General features: G+C 49.8%; 1 protein-coding gene and 2 pseudogenes across 1 annotated transcript; 2 read left to right on the top strand and 1 right to left on the bottom strand.

Annotated features, from left to right (window-relative positions):
* Positions 1-661: 661 nt before the first annotated feature.
* LOC129026022 (5.8S ribosomal RNA) lies at positions 662-812 on the bottom strand (annotated as a pseudogene).
* A 2,952-nt stretch (positions 813-3,764) lies between these two features.
* LOC129025800 (uncharacterized) lies at positions 3,765-7,353 on the top strand (annotated as a pseudogene).
* Positions 7,354-8,678: 1,325 nt separating this feature from the next.
* Positions 8,679-13,256, top strand: LOC134737560 (cell division cycle protein 27 homolog). Its single transcript, XM_063660951.1, is given in 3 exon segments — positions 8,679-9,339; positions 9,342-9,633; positions 12,911-13,256. Coding segments are annotated over 3 exon segments (1,299 nt in total).
* The last annotated feature ends 385 nt before the right edge of the window (positions 13,257-13,641 follow it).

The following is a 13,641-nucleotide window of genomic DNA, read 5'->3' as shown; positions in this document are numbered from 1 at the left end:
GCCAGATGGGCCGCGTGGACACACTGCGACGTGCACCGGGCGGGTGGGGGGCAGGCGGGCAGATAAGGAGAATGGTTCCTCGGAGGGGTGTTGGGGAGGAGGGGTGCTGGAGCAGCGGTCAGTTGGTCACCAGGCCGCCCCCAGCGGCGGGTGGCAAACCGTGCCAACTGGGACGTGCTGCCTCACCCTCTCCCCAGTGGACCCTTCCTACTTGCTTTCTTCCCCACCCAACAAGCCCCCACCACTGACGATGCATGACGATGACGATGGCACGGGACCTTCCACCCCACCAGGTCCAACTAACCCCACACCACGAGCTGCGTGAGGCACGAGGGAGCCTCCGAGGAAGGAACCCAGACTGCGGTGGTGGCCACGGGAACTCGGCCCAAGCTGGCTCTCTTCCCTCTTTGTTTTCACGGTTGGCAGTGCTGCCCTCTCTCTCTTCCTCACAGCCGGGAGCCCCCGTTCCCCATGCTACCCAATGCATGACTACACAGGCCCTGCAGGGGGAGGGGGAAGGGGCGGGTATGGCGGAAGATGAGGGCGGACGTCACTGGTCTGCACTTGGGGGGTTGGGGGGCCCCAAGGGCCCTGCCATGCGACCCCAAGCCGTGCACCCCAAAGAGCCTGGAGGCACCCCCGGGGGCTAGTGATTGGCAAGTGATGATCAGCCAGGCATAGCCCTGGGAGGAACCCAGGCTGCAAGTGCGTTTGAAGTGTCCATGATCATTGTGTCCTGCAATTCACATTAATTCTCACAGCTAGCTGCATTCTTCATCAACGCAGATCCGAGTGATCCACCACTAAAAGTCATACAAGGTCGATTCTGGCGAGGGCGCTTCCAGCAACGGGAGGCCCTCCTGGCACAGCACATCCCCCAGAGGGGTTACCTCAGGCTGGCCAGTCAGACAGCAACGGGACCAGACTCCAGAGTGGGGTTGGAAGGTTTCACAACACAGGGAGGTGGTGTCGACCACGGGGCAGGGGGCGAACGCGGACATCACCCCATGGGCGGCCAGGGGTTCCCGCCTTCATGGCACGGGGCACACACCACACACATGGCACACACATGACAGCATGACAGCCGCAGGGTAAAGCCCCCACAGGCATCAGTGGCAACACTCCAGTGCGGCGCGGCCACAGCCGGCTGGGGGGACGGAGTCAGCAGGGTAGGCGAGGGAAGGGTGGGCCTCTCCCGAAAGGACTCCATGCGGGCTCACATCCACGGGTAGATGGGCGACCCCCCAAGGGGTCCTTAAACCTGCGTGCCAGAACGCGGTAGGTACATGGATGGCGGGGGCGGATGAGGAGGAGGGGACGGGCGTCTGGCCCCCTATCCTTGAGATGCCCTTGCAGGAAGGCTGGAGAGAGCCAGTGGGCCAGGCCGGGCCTGGTGGCATGGTGTTGCAGAGGCAACGATGGTGGCAGTGGCAGTGATGGGAACCCGGCTGGCCCTGACTGGAGCAGTCAGGATGGTGCCGAGCCGGTGGGACAGGGCGGGATGACTGCCCCAACGGGGAGGGCATCGAGAATCCCACCCTTCCCTGACACTGAGAACCACCCCCGCACCCGCCGACACACACGTGGGGGCCATGGAAGGGGACGGCTCCCCGCTGCTTACCAGGCCGGCGAGCCATCCAGCCCACCCCATGACACGCACAGACGGTTTCGTCCCCAGATGCGTGTCTCTCTGTACCCCCTCTCTCCCTCCTGAGTTCTCTGCCTCTCAGGGCAGGTGGGGCCGTGCAACAAACAAAGGGCACGACCCCACCCATGCATGCGCCTCACGGGGAACACAGTCAGCCAAGGAGGAAGGATGTGGTGGAGCCGCCACGGCTTCACTCTTCTCCGTTAATGATCCTTCTGCAGGTTCACTTATGGAAACTTTGTTATGACTTTTACTTCCTCTAGATAGTCAAGTTCTACTGACTTCTCAGCGCTCCACAAGGGCAGTGGGCTGACCCAGCGGGACCGATCCGAAGGCCTCACTAAACCATCCAAATAGTAGTAGCAACCGGCGGTGTGTACAAAGGGCATGGACTTCACACAAGCCTATGACCCTCACTTACTGGGAATTCCTCATTCATGGGGAATAATTGCACTCCCCAATCCCCATCACCAATGGGGTTCAACAGGTTACCCGCATCTGCCATGTAGGGTAGGCACAAGCTGAGCCAGTTAGCATAGCTCACGTGCAGCCCCAGACATCTAAGGGCATCACAGACCTGTTATTGCTCAATCTCGGGTGGCTGAATGCCACTTGTCCCTCTAAGAAGTTGAGGGAGGCCAAGCGCTCGGGGGTCACGTAACTAGTTAGCATGCCAGAGTCTCGTTCATTATCAGAATTAAGGAGACAAATCACTCCACCAACTAAGGCCATGCCCCACCACCCATGGAATCTAGAAAGAGCTATCAATCTGTCAATCCTGTCCATGTCTCGGCCGGGTGAGTTCTCCCATGTTGAGTCAAATTAAGCCACAGGCTCCACTCCTGGTGGTGCCCTTCCACCAATTCCTTTAAGTTTCAGCTTTGCAGCCATACTCCCCGCTGGAATCTAAAAACCCAAAGACTTTGGTTTCTTGGAAGCTGCCCAGTGGGTCATGGAAATAACCCTGCTGCATCACCAGTCGGCATCATTTATGGTCGGAACTACAACGGTATCTGATCATCTTCAAAATTCTGACTTTCATTCTTGATTAATAAAAACATTCTTGGCAAATGCTTTCACTCTGGTCCGAACTGTGCTGGTCCAAGAATTTCACCTCTAACAGTGCAATACAAATGCCCCCGGCCGTCCCACTTAATCACGGACTGAGTTCTGAAAACCAACAAAATACAACTGCGGTCCTATTCCATCATTCCTACCTGTGGTATCCAGGTGGCTTGGGCCTGCTTTGAACACTCTAACTTTTTCAAAGTAAACGCTTCGAGCTGCGGGACACTCAGCTAAGAACATCAAAGGGGCACCAAGAGGCAAGGGGTGGGGACGGGCCGTGGCTTACCCTCTCACCTGCTCCCAAGATCCAACTGCGAGCTTTTTAACTGCAGCAACTTTAATATACGCTATTGGAGCTGGAATTACCGTGGCTGCTGGCACCAGACTTGCCCTCCAATGGATCCTCATTTAAGTATTTAAAGTGGACTCATTCCAATTACAGGGCCTCGAAAGTGTCCTGTATTGTTATTTTTCATCACTACCTCCCTGGGTTGAGAGTGGGTAATTTTCCCACCTACTGCCTTCCTTGACTGTGGTAGCTGTATCTCAGGCTCCCTCTCCAGAATCAAAACCTGATTCCCCATCACACGTTGTCACCATGGTAGGCACAGCTACTACCAACAAAAGTTGTTAGGGCAGACGTTTGAATGTGTCGTCGCTGTCACTGGGGGCGTGCGATTGGCCTGAAGTTATCTAGAGTCACCAAAGCCGGCGGCACCCGACGCCCTGGCTGGAGACAGAAAGGGGCTGACAGGGTTGAATTTGATCTGACAAATGCGTACATCTTCCCCGCGAAGGGGGTTAGTGCCCTTCGACATGTATTAGCTCTAGAATTACAACAGTTTTCCAAGCAGGAGAAGAGCAAGTGACCTAAATAACCATAACTGATTTAATGAGCCATTCACAGTTTCACTGTACCAGCCCTGCATACTTAGACATGTACGGCTTAATCTTTGAGACAAGCATATGGTTCTGGTAGGATCAATCATGTAGGTAGAAAGCAGCCTCCAGGCCTCGCGAGGATGAGCCCGGCGTCCCAGTCACGAGGATGGGCATGGCAGGACAGGCGAACCGGCGTGTGGGAGGGAGGGAGCAGCGCAGGGCCGTAGGAGGGGGGTGCTGGGGTGGCGAACTGGACATCCCATCCACCCACACGACACAACACCCCCCGATGGGCTCACCACACCCGACCTTTCACACCCACGTGCGAGGAAGACCACCTGACCTGTGTGTGGCAGCTGTGTGGGACCGGTGGCCACTCACACGTGGTGGGTGCGGGGCGGCCCCGACGTTTGGGCAGCGAACGAGAAGCAGACTGTGGTGCCCGGGGTCTCACCACCAGCGGCCTCCGAGCATGAAGGTGGCCCTGCCCTGTACCTGGAGCAGCCAACTGGCCTTCGGTGGGCCCACAGCTCCCCCACCGCCACTGCCGTCATGGCCAGCCCCCAGAACCCTCTTCCCCACATGCACTGCAGGTTGACCCCAAACCCTCCAGGTGCCCACCAGGCCCATGCGGCGTGCCGCTGAACTGGTCCTGAAGGCATACGCCTGGGGACACGGAAAACAGGCCAACCAGTGGCCGGCAGCGGCGCCCCACAAGGCAGAGCCGGGTTTGGTCCTAGACGTGGCCGCCACAGCCTAAGCCGGTGAGCCACTAGGGGAGAGAGGATCTGCAGTTGGGGTGGGGGGCACAAACAGGCAAGGCCAGGGACCGCAAGGGCAAGGGCACCCGGGAGCCCACAGAGGGGCGGCTTGGGGAGAAACCTCAGGCACAGCCAGGCCACCAGGAAAACATGGTCACGGGATCCCACCACAGACACGAGGGAGGTCCCGTGGCACCCCGCCTAGGATGCCAGACGGCCCTTGGCACCCACTGAGACCGGCCTCACGAGCCCCGGGTGCCACCATCGGGACCCCAAAATTACCTCAGCCACAAACCCAATGCCAGGGCCACGTTGATCGTTTCTCCTCCATCCTCCGACCTGGTCAAGATCTGGGAGACTGGAGCGCCACCCCACTTGGGACGCTTCCCAGGGCCAGGCAGCCCAACCCCGTGCCACGCAAATGCGGTTGTTGGCACCGGTCGCTGCTCCGCAGGGGAGTGGGCGGAGGTAAGGGTCACAGCGGAACGGGTCACGTGCCGGATGGAAAACCAGGCACAGCCACCACTCGTGCAGCCTCCCAACCACTAGGATGCAGCCCAGCGGGATCATCCCCCGACTCGGAAGGGGGAGGCGAGGGCCACACAGTAGGTGACCAGCCGCCCTCGGGCTCCCCTGTGGAGGCTGGCGGAACCCTCACTCTCCACCCCCCACCCCGTCTAGGGGGAAGTGGAAGAGGGTCCTCTGCAAGTGAGTCACTACGGCAGCACTACCATAATGCAGGGAGAGGTTGCAGGCCAGGGGATCCTGTAGCCCAAAGGCACACCTCTCGGATCGCTACAGAAGGCATTCTCACCGAGGGTGGGTCACACTCCCCACCTGCCAGTCACCCCTCATCGGGCCTGCAGAGGTGCTCAGGGATGCCTGGGAAAAGGAGGGGGTCTGCAGTACCAGGAAAAATCTGTATGCGGCAGTCTTGAGCCTTCTCGGACTGGGCGGGGGCCTGGCCGCTGCACGTGCACTCAATCCCTCAAGGGCCCGGGCATCCACCCGCCTCCTTTCTCCCAGACAAAGCACCTCCAAGTAAACCCACACACAACCTGTCGGAGGCAGAATGGTAGCCCCTCAGTGGGCGGCCGGCTCAAGCATCACCTGAATGAGCCCACCGCGATCGCTCACATGACCTGCGCGCACCCGCCAGAGGGGAGAACGGGACCCGTGCTCGCCAGACCAGGCGGCACCCTTCCCCGCGTGGGAGGGCTGTGTCTCACTCAACCACCTCGACCGCCACACCAACGAGCTCCCTCAGGACCCACTTGCAGACAACGCGGTGGAGACCGGAGGAGGGGTGCTGGGGTGGGAACCACACACCACCGCACGGCCACGGGCACCTGAGGGATAAGCTGGGGGGGAAGTGGGGGAGCTGGGTGCGGTAGGCTCATGTCTGTCATCCCTGCACTTTGGGAGGTGAGGGAAGGTGGATCCCTCGATCCAAGCCTTGGCTACATGGTGAAACCTCGTCTCTAAAAAAATACAAAAACTGACTGGTTTCATAACCGGACTCAAAGTTAATACATAGATAAATAGGCCTGGCGTGGTGGCTCACGCCTGTAATCCCAGCACTTTGGGAGGTCGAGGTGGGCGGATCACGGGGGACAGGTGATTGAGACCATCCTGGCTACCACAAGAACCCCGTCTCTACTCAAAATACAAAAAATTAGACAGGCGCGGTGGCGGGCGCCTGTACTTGGGAGGCTCAGACAGGAGAATGGCGTGAACCTGGGAGGCAGAGCTTGAAGTGAGCCGACATCACACCACTGCACTCCAGTCTGCGCAACAGAGCGAGACTCTGTCTCAAAAAAAAAAAAATAATAATAAATAGATAAAAATTGAAAATTAAAAAAAAAAATGTAGCTGGCCAGGTGCAATTGCTCACGCCTGTCATCCCAGCACTTTGGGAGGCCAAGGTGGGCAGATCACCTGAGGTGGCCAGTTCGAGACCCGCCTGACCCACATAGAGAAATGCCGTCACTACTAACAATACAAAATCAGCTGGGTGTGGTGGCATATGCCTGTAATCCCAGCTACTCAGGAGGTTGAGGCAGGAGAATTGCTTGAACATGGGAGGTGGAGGTTGTGGTAAGCCGAAATGGTGCCATTGCACTCCAGTGTGGGCAACAAGATTGAAACTCTGTACCAAAAAAAAAATAATAAAAAAATAAGCACTGTATTCTGTTATTTTTATTTCCTACCCTGAGAAGAACATAATACAGCTGTTGTCTGTCTGTCTGTCTGTCTGCCTGCCTGCCTGTGACAGGGCCTCACTCTGTCTTTCAGCCAGACTGGAGTGCAGTGACACCATTATGGCTCACTCACTGCAGCCTCATCGTCCCCAGAGTTAGGCGATTCCTCAAGGGATCCTACAGCCTCGGCCTCCCAAAGTGTAGGGGTTACAGGCGTGAGCCACCATGACCCGGCCTGAGTTAATACATCTGGTCTCACTACGTCTTAACCACACACCCATGAAGAACTCAAGTAAAGAGTTGCTAAGAGACTCAGCATTCTCTCCTGAAAGCAGTGAGGTGGCTGGCGGCCATGTGTCCCTAGCTTCTGGGATTTTAGGTGACCATGCATGGAGGAGAGATCTCCAATGTTTCCAGAGAGGTGTGGGTCACAGTCATTGGGGCATCCAAGCACGAGATGGGGTTTCTGACAGCGACTTAAGGGCCAGGAAGGGCCAGAATCTTCCAAGCCCCGTGTCCCAGGGTGGGGCTGATGGAACCCAAGGTAGAAGGAGTCAGCAGTCCACACAGAGAGAGCTCCAGCCCTAGGCCCCACTGTGCAGACAGAGTCAGAAGGAAGAGAGTCCTTCGTCCTACAGGCCGCATCCCTCCACTGAACTTGGGAGCAGAACCATTTTCCAAACATGAGGTGACTCTCGCTTTGCAATGGATCAAAACGGGCCAGGCTTTCCAGAGTCAGCAGGGTAAAGAAGTCATTCTGGCTCAGCCTCCCCCATCCTCTGGTAATAAGTGAGTTTATTTTTTATTTTTATTTTTTATTATTACTATACTTTAAGTTTTAGGGTACATGTGCACAATGTGCAGGTTAGTTACATATGTATACATGTGCCATGCTGGTGTGCTGCACCCACTAACTCGTCATCTAGCATTAGGTATATCTTCCAATGTTATCCCTCCCCCCTCCTCCCACCCACAACAGTCCTCAGAGTGTGGTGTTCCCCTTCCTGTGTCCATGTGTTCTCATTGTTCAATTCCCACCATGAGTGAGAATATGTGATGTTTGGGTTTTTGTTCTTGTGATAGTTTACTGAGATTGATGGTTTCCAATTTCATCCATGTCCCTACAAAGGACATGAACTCATCATTTTTTTATGGCTGCATAGTATTCCGTGGTGTATATGTGCCACATTTTCTCAATCCAGTCTATCATTGTTGGACATTTGGGTTGGTTCCAAGTCTTTGCTATTGTGAATAGTGCTGCAATAAATATACGTGTGCATGTGTCTTTATAGCAGCATGATTTATAGTCCTGTGGGTATATGCCCAGGAATGGGATGGCTGACTCAAATGGTATTTCTAGTTCTAGATCCCTTTGCCATCCCTATCAAGCTACCAATGGCTTTCTTCTCAGAATTAGAAAAAACTACTTTAAAGTTCATATGGAACCAAAAAAGAGCCCGCATCGCCAAGTCAATCCTAAACCAAAAGAACAAAGCTGGAGGCATCACACTACCTGACTTTAAAGTATACTTCAAGACTACAGTAACCAAAACAGCCTGGTACTGGTACCAAAACAGAGATATAGATCAATGGAATAGAACAGAGCCCTCAGAAATAATGCTACATATCTACAACTATCTGATCTTTGACAAACCTGAGGAAAACAAGCAATGGGGAAAGGATTCCCTATTTAATAAATGGTGCTGGGAAAACTGTCTAGCCATATGTAGAAAGCTGAAATTGAATCCCTTCCTTACACCTTATACAAAAATCAATTCAAGATGGATTAAAGACTTAAATGTTAGACCTAAAACCATAAAAACCATAGAAGAAAACCCAGGCATTACCATTCAGGACATAGGCATGGGCAAAGACTCCATGTCTAAAACACCAAAAGCAATGGCAACAAAAGCCAAAATTGACAAATGTGATCTAATTAAACTAAAGAGCTTCTGCACAGCAAAATAAACTACCATCAGAGTGAGCAGGCAACCTACAAAACTGGCGAGTTTAAATGAGATGAGGCTGGCCGGGCCGGAGCCGCTACGGGAGGGAGGGTGTTGGGCAGGGTCGGGGGGGTGCCTAAGGCATTGCAGAAAGTGGGTCTGAGCCTCGTGGATGACGGCGCTGCAGGAACCCGTCCAGGCTGCTATATGGCAAGCACTAAACCTCTATGACTACCGAGATGGGGTTTTCGTCGCAGAACGCCTTTATGCAGAAGTACACTCAGAAGAAGCCTTGCTTGTACTGGCGACCTGTTCTTACTGCCCAGGAAAGGCCTATAAAGCATATAGACTCTTGAAAGGACACAATTGTACTACACCGCAATGCAAATACCTGTTTGCAAAATGTTGTGTTGATCTCAGCAAGCTTGCAGTAGAGGAACAAATCTTATGGGGTGGAATGTTTCATAAGCAGAAAAGCCATGATTATGTTGTTACTGAGTTTGGTGATACAGCTTGCTTTCCCCTTCCATTACTGGGACATGTATATTGCAAGACAGATCGGCTTGCCAAAGGATCAGAATGCTACCAAAAGAACCTTAGTTTAAATCTTTTCTTCTGGTATCCCTTTGAATCATTACATGAAATAGGTGAAAAGCCAGATCCTGACCAAACATTTTTATTCACATATTTACAGAACTTTAGCAACTGTCTGCCCAACTCTTGCACAACACAAGTACCTAATCATAGTTTATGTCACAGACAGCCTGAGACTATTCTTACAGAAACACCCCAAGACACAACTGAATTAAACAGATTGAATTTAGAATCTTCCAATTAAAGTATTCCTTGAATACAGATTACCCAGTGTCTTCTATTGATTCAGCTGTAATTTCACTTGATACTGTCCCACTGGGAACAGGAACTTCCATATTTTCTAAACAGGTTCAAAATAAACCAAAAACTCTTCGAATTTTATTAGGAGGACCAGCAGCTCTTAGTCCATTAACCCAAAGTTTTGGAATTTTGCCATTAGAAACCCCAAGTCCTGGAGATGGATCCTATTTACAAAACTATACTAATACACCTTCTGAAATTGATGTGCCATCCAACGGAGCCCCTTCAAAAAAGTCTGTTGCCAGAATCCGCCAAACTGGAGCAAAGTCTACCTTCTCAGAGTGAAAATAGCCGAGAGGTAACTCCAATTCTTGCACAAACAGAAAGTTCTCGTCCATAAATAAATACAATACCTCAGGGTTTGAGCCCCACTATGACATCTCCCCCAAATGCACTGCATTGAAGAATTTCACGACTCTTTACTAGTGACAATTCCACAACCAAGGAGAATAGGAAGAAATTAAAAATTAAGTTTCCACCTAAAATCCCAGACAGAAAAACAAAAAGTAAAACTAACAAAGGAGGAATAACTCAACCTAACATAAATGATAGCCTGGAAATTACAAAATTGGACTCTTTCATCATTTCAGAAGGGTAAATATCCACAATCACACTTCAGATTCAGGCTTTTAATATACAAAAAGAAGCAGCAGAAAGCTTGATGAGCCTTCTTCATGAAACGGGGAAAGGTTATTTACCTTTGTGTTCATACCATTGCTAAGAAACTACAACTATTTTGAGCCATCTACCTTCTCACCACTAAAATACTAGTTGGGTACTGTGCCAAATTGGAAGGGTCTATTTTGAACTTTCAGAGTACATGCAAGCTGAAAGAATATTCTCAGAGGTTAGAAGCATTGAGAATTATAGAGTCGAAGGAAATCTACTTTACAACACTTTGGCATCTTCAAAAAGAGGTTGCTCTTTCAGTTCTGTCAAAAGACTTTACAGACATGGATAAAAATTCACCAGAGGCCTGGTGTGCTGCAGCGAAGTGTTTCAGTCTGCAATGGGAACACGATATTGCAATTAAATTCTTCCAGAGAGCTATCCAAGTGGATCCAAATTGTGCTTATGCCTATACTCTATTAGGGCAGGAGTTTGTCTTAACTGAAGAATTGGACAAAGGATTGGCTTGTTTTTGAAATGCTATCAGAGTCATTCCTAGACATTATAATGCATGGTAAGTGGTAATGAAGTGTAAAGACAATGTCTTGTTGATGGTGCTAAAGTCACTAATTTTTCTTGTTAGATAGCTCTTTATTGTCATGAATTTGGTTACTAATACTTAGGGATGGTACATACTGGTCAATAACTTCAAACTAACATGTTTTCTTATGAAATGTATCTCTTTAACAACCTCTTAATTTAACTAATGATAATAGAATACCAGATCCTTATACTCAACAGTTTCAGTCTTCTACCAAACTTTAGCAGATAACGCAGTTGTGTTTTGTTTGTTTGTTTGCTTCTTTAGTTTTGTTACTTGATTTGTTACCTTTTCTTCGAACACAGAAATGGTGATTGGGACAAAAAGTGCTAGGGAAATTGGAAAGCAATAGCATAATTCACTTATTGGATAGTAGAAAAAAACGCTGAAAAAATTGACTAGTTGCTGCTTTTTGACAGTGTCCCAGTTTATTGAGTTACTATTAAGAACCTAGTGTACCCTTTTATTTAACAGTATGTCTGTTTTACTTTTTTGTATTTGTGTATAAGTAGACAGATAGGAAATTACTACCCAAGTCATACTGTTATCAACTGAATAACATACGAAAAAGTTTGGTCTTACTTCTGCCTCAACACCATACTTACTGTTGACATTTATTGTATATTTCTGGACTGACTTAAAAGTTTAAATATCAAGAGAAGGCCAGGCACGGTGGCTCATGTCTGTCATTCCAGCACTTTGGTAGGCCAAAGCAGGCGGATCACAAAGTCAAGAGATTGAGACCATCCTGGCCAACATGGTGAAACCCCGTCTCTATTAAAAGTATAAAAATTAGCTGGACATGGTGGCAGGCACCTGTAGTCCCAGCTACTCAGGAGGCTGAGGCAGGATAATCGCTTGAACTCGGGAAGTGGATGTTGCAGTGAGCAAAGTTTGTGCCATTGCACTCCAGCCTGGGTGACAGAGCGAGACTCCATCTCAAGAAAAAAGTAAAATAAGATTAAATAAATGAATAAATACACAAATAAATATCAAGAAAAAATATAATTCTGAAGTCATAACTCTGTGGAAGCTTTTTTGTCAGATACAGTTATCTTTGGGGTTAATTATTATAGCAGTGGAGTTTTATCACTTGATTTGCTTCTAAATCTGAAGCATTATATTACTAAAACATTTTTTGATTTGTGAATATGTTGTTTAATGTATTATATCTCATTTACAGTAGTAGTTGCAGTGCCTGAAAGATTGCCAAAAAAGTAGTGCTAGCTTTTGCTGACAAATGTAACAATCAACTTGCCAATGAGGCTTTCTCTTCTGATAGCTAAGTTCTCCGTATTATTTTAAGAAGTTAGTTCTTCATGACACCTGTGTTGTTCTTGATTTTTTTCCGAAGTCTGGTTGATCCCTGGGTTGTTCTTTTTTAAATGTGTATTGTCTGTTCAGCTATTTTGCAGGAATTGGATTCTTAAAAAACTTAACCATATCAAAAATTGTGTTTAAAAAAGGATTATTCAGATCGGCAGGCTTTTACTAGGAGGAGTTTAAATGCTGACGTATTTAGGTAACTCTAAATACTGAGCAACTTTATTCTAACTACAAAATAGATAGCCTTTCTTACGTTTTCACTTTCACTATTATTAGCACCGTGTTTAATACATTTTCTTCATCTATAACACAATTATAACGATATATAAAGCCATTTAAATAATGCAGATATATTGTGCTTTAAGAAAAAAGAAAAAAAAGACGTCATTATGTGGCACACAATGAGGTGTGACTCGAATTTGGAATCTCCAGTGAAAACCAATGAAACAGGGTCAAACTCCGTGTCTACTAAAAATAAAAAATGAGCTGGGTGTGGTGGCACTGAGGCAGGAGAATCGCTGGAACCCAGGAGACAGAGGTTACAGTGAGCTGAAATCACGCCACTGCACTCCAGCCGGAGGGTACAGAGCAATATTCCATCTCAGAAACAAACACACAAAGCCAATAAAGGTGTTTCACTCAACGTGTCAGCTCAGGTCTCTTGATAGGATATATCCAGCACCTGGGGAAACATCGAGGGGTGGGGTGGAATCTATTTTGTGGTCTCAAGGAAGGATTTGGGAGATAGTCCCGCAAACGTGATGGCCTAAGGAAGCCCCTCCGCCCAAGAAGCGATATTCATTTGTATCCTGTAGCCACCCATGAGGGAGAATCGGGCTCTCTACAGACCCCTCAAGCCCCACCCCACCCCAAACCACCCCACCCTCCTGTCTCATGAAATGAGCTCTTGCTCCATCAGGCTCTATTCATGCTGTGTGGTTTTGCAACCTCCAGCATGTGTGCATGGGTTGCAGGGTGGGGTGGGGGCGTCTGTGGACAGAGGAGCGGATAAAGTGGTGGTGTCCCACGGGTGCCTGGGTCGTGGGAAGTGAGTGGGGTGGCCAGAGCCTAGGGAACTCATCGCCTGTCAGGACGTTTTCCCTCCTGGTACCCTCTCTGACCTACACTCCACATCTTCGCAGTTCAGTGGGGACCCTGTGGGTGGAAGTCACTATCCCTTTGGACTTTAGCCAAGGAAGCTTGGGCTCCCAAGGGTCTCCCCGGAGTCGGGACCTTGGGCAGGCTCAAAAGGATGCTGACGGTGATGGTGACAGTCATATAAGTTGGAGGCCTTGGGCCAATGCAGAAGTATCCATTTGAACTTGGTGGGACAGGTCAGCTTTGCGGAGTCCCGTGCATCCTTCTAGAGACTCATCCAGAACTAGTAAGCATGGTTCCGAGGATCTAAGCTCCCAGAAGAAGCACTTTTGTTCACACAGAATCCTGGGCAGGAAAGTTCTCAGCAGGTTTAGGCCTCCTAGCCAAAAAGCCAAAGCCTCTTCTGGGATTTTTTTCAAAGAGCCAGTGGTTCCACAATGGTCCATGGGTAGTTGTGGAAATGGAGAGAAATGTTTGCAGATACATATTTGAGACAGAAGGGAAAGGGCTCGGTCAAAGGTCATGTAGGACATGAGCAGATGCACATTGAGAAAACCCTTCCAGCATCCTAGGTGAACAGAGGTATGACTTTTTGAGACAGTCGAGG

Source organism: Pongo pygmaeus, chromosome Y (genome assembly GCF_028885625.2).
Source record: "Pongo pygmaeus isolate AG05252 chromosome Y, NHGRI_mPonPyg2-v2.0_pri, whole genome shotgun sequence".
Lineage (NCBI taxonomy): Eukaryota > Metazoa > Chordata > Mammalia > Primates > Hominidae > Pongo > Pongo pygmaeus.
Note: the sequence above shows the minus strand (reverse complement) of the source record. Positions and strands in the feature narration are given on the sequence as shown.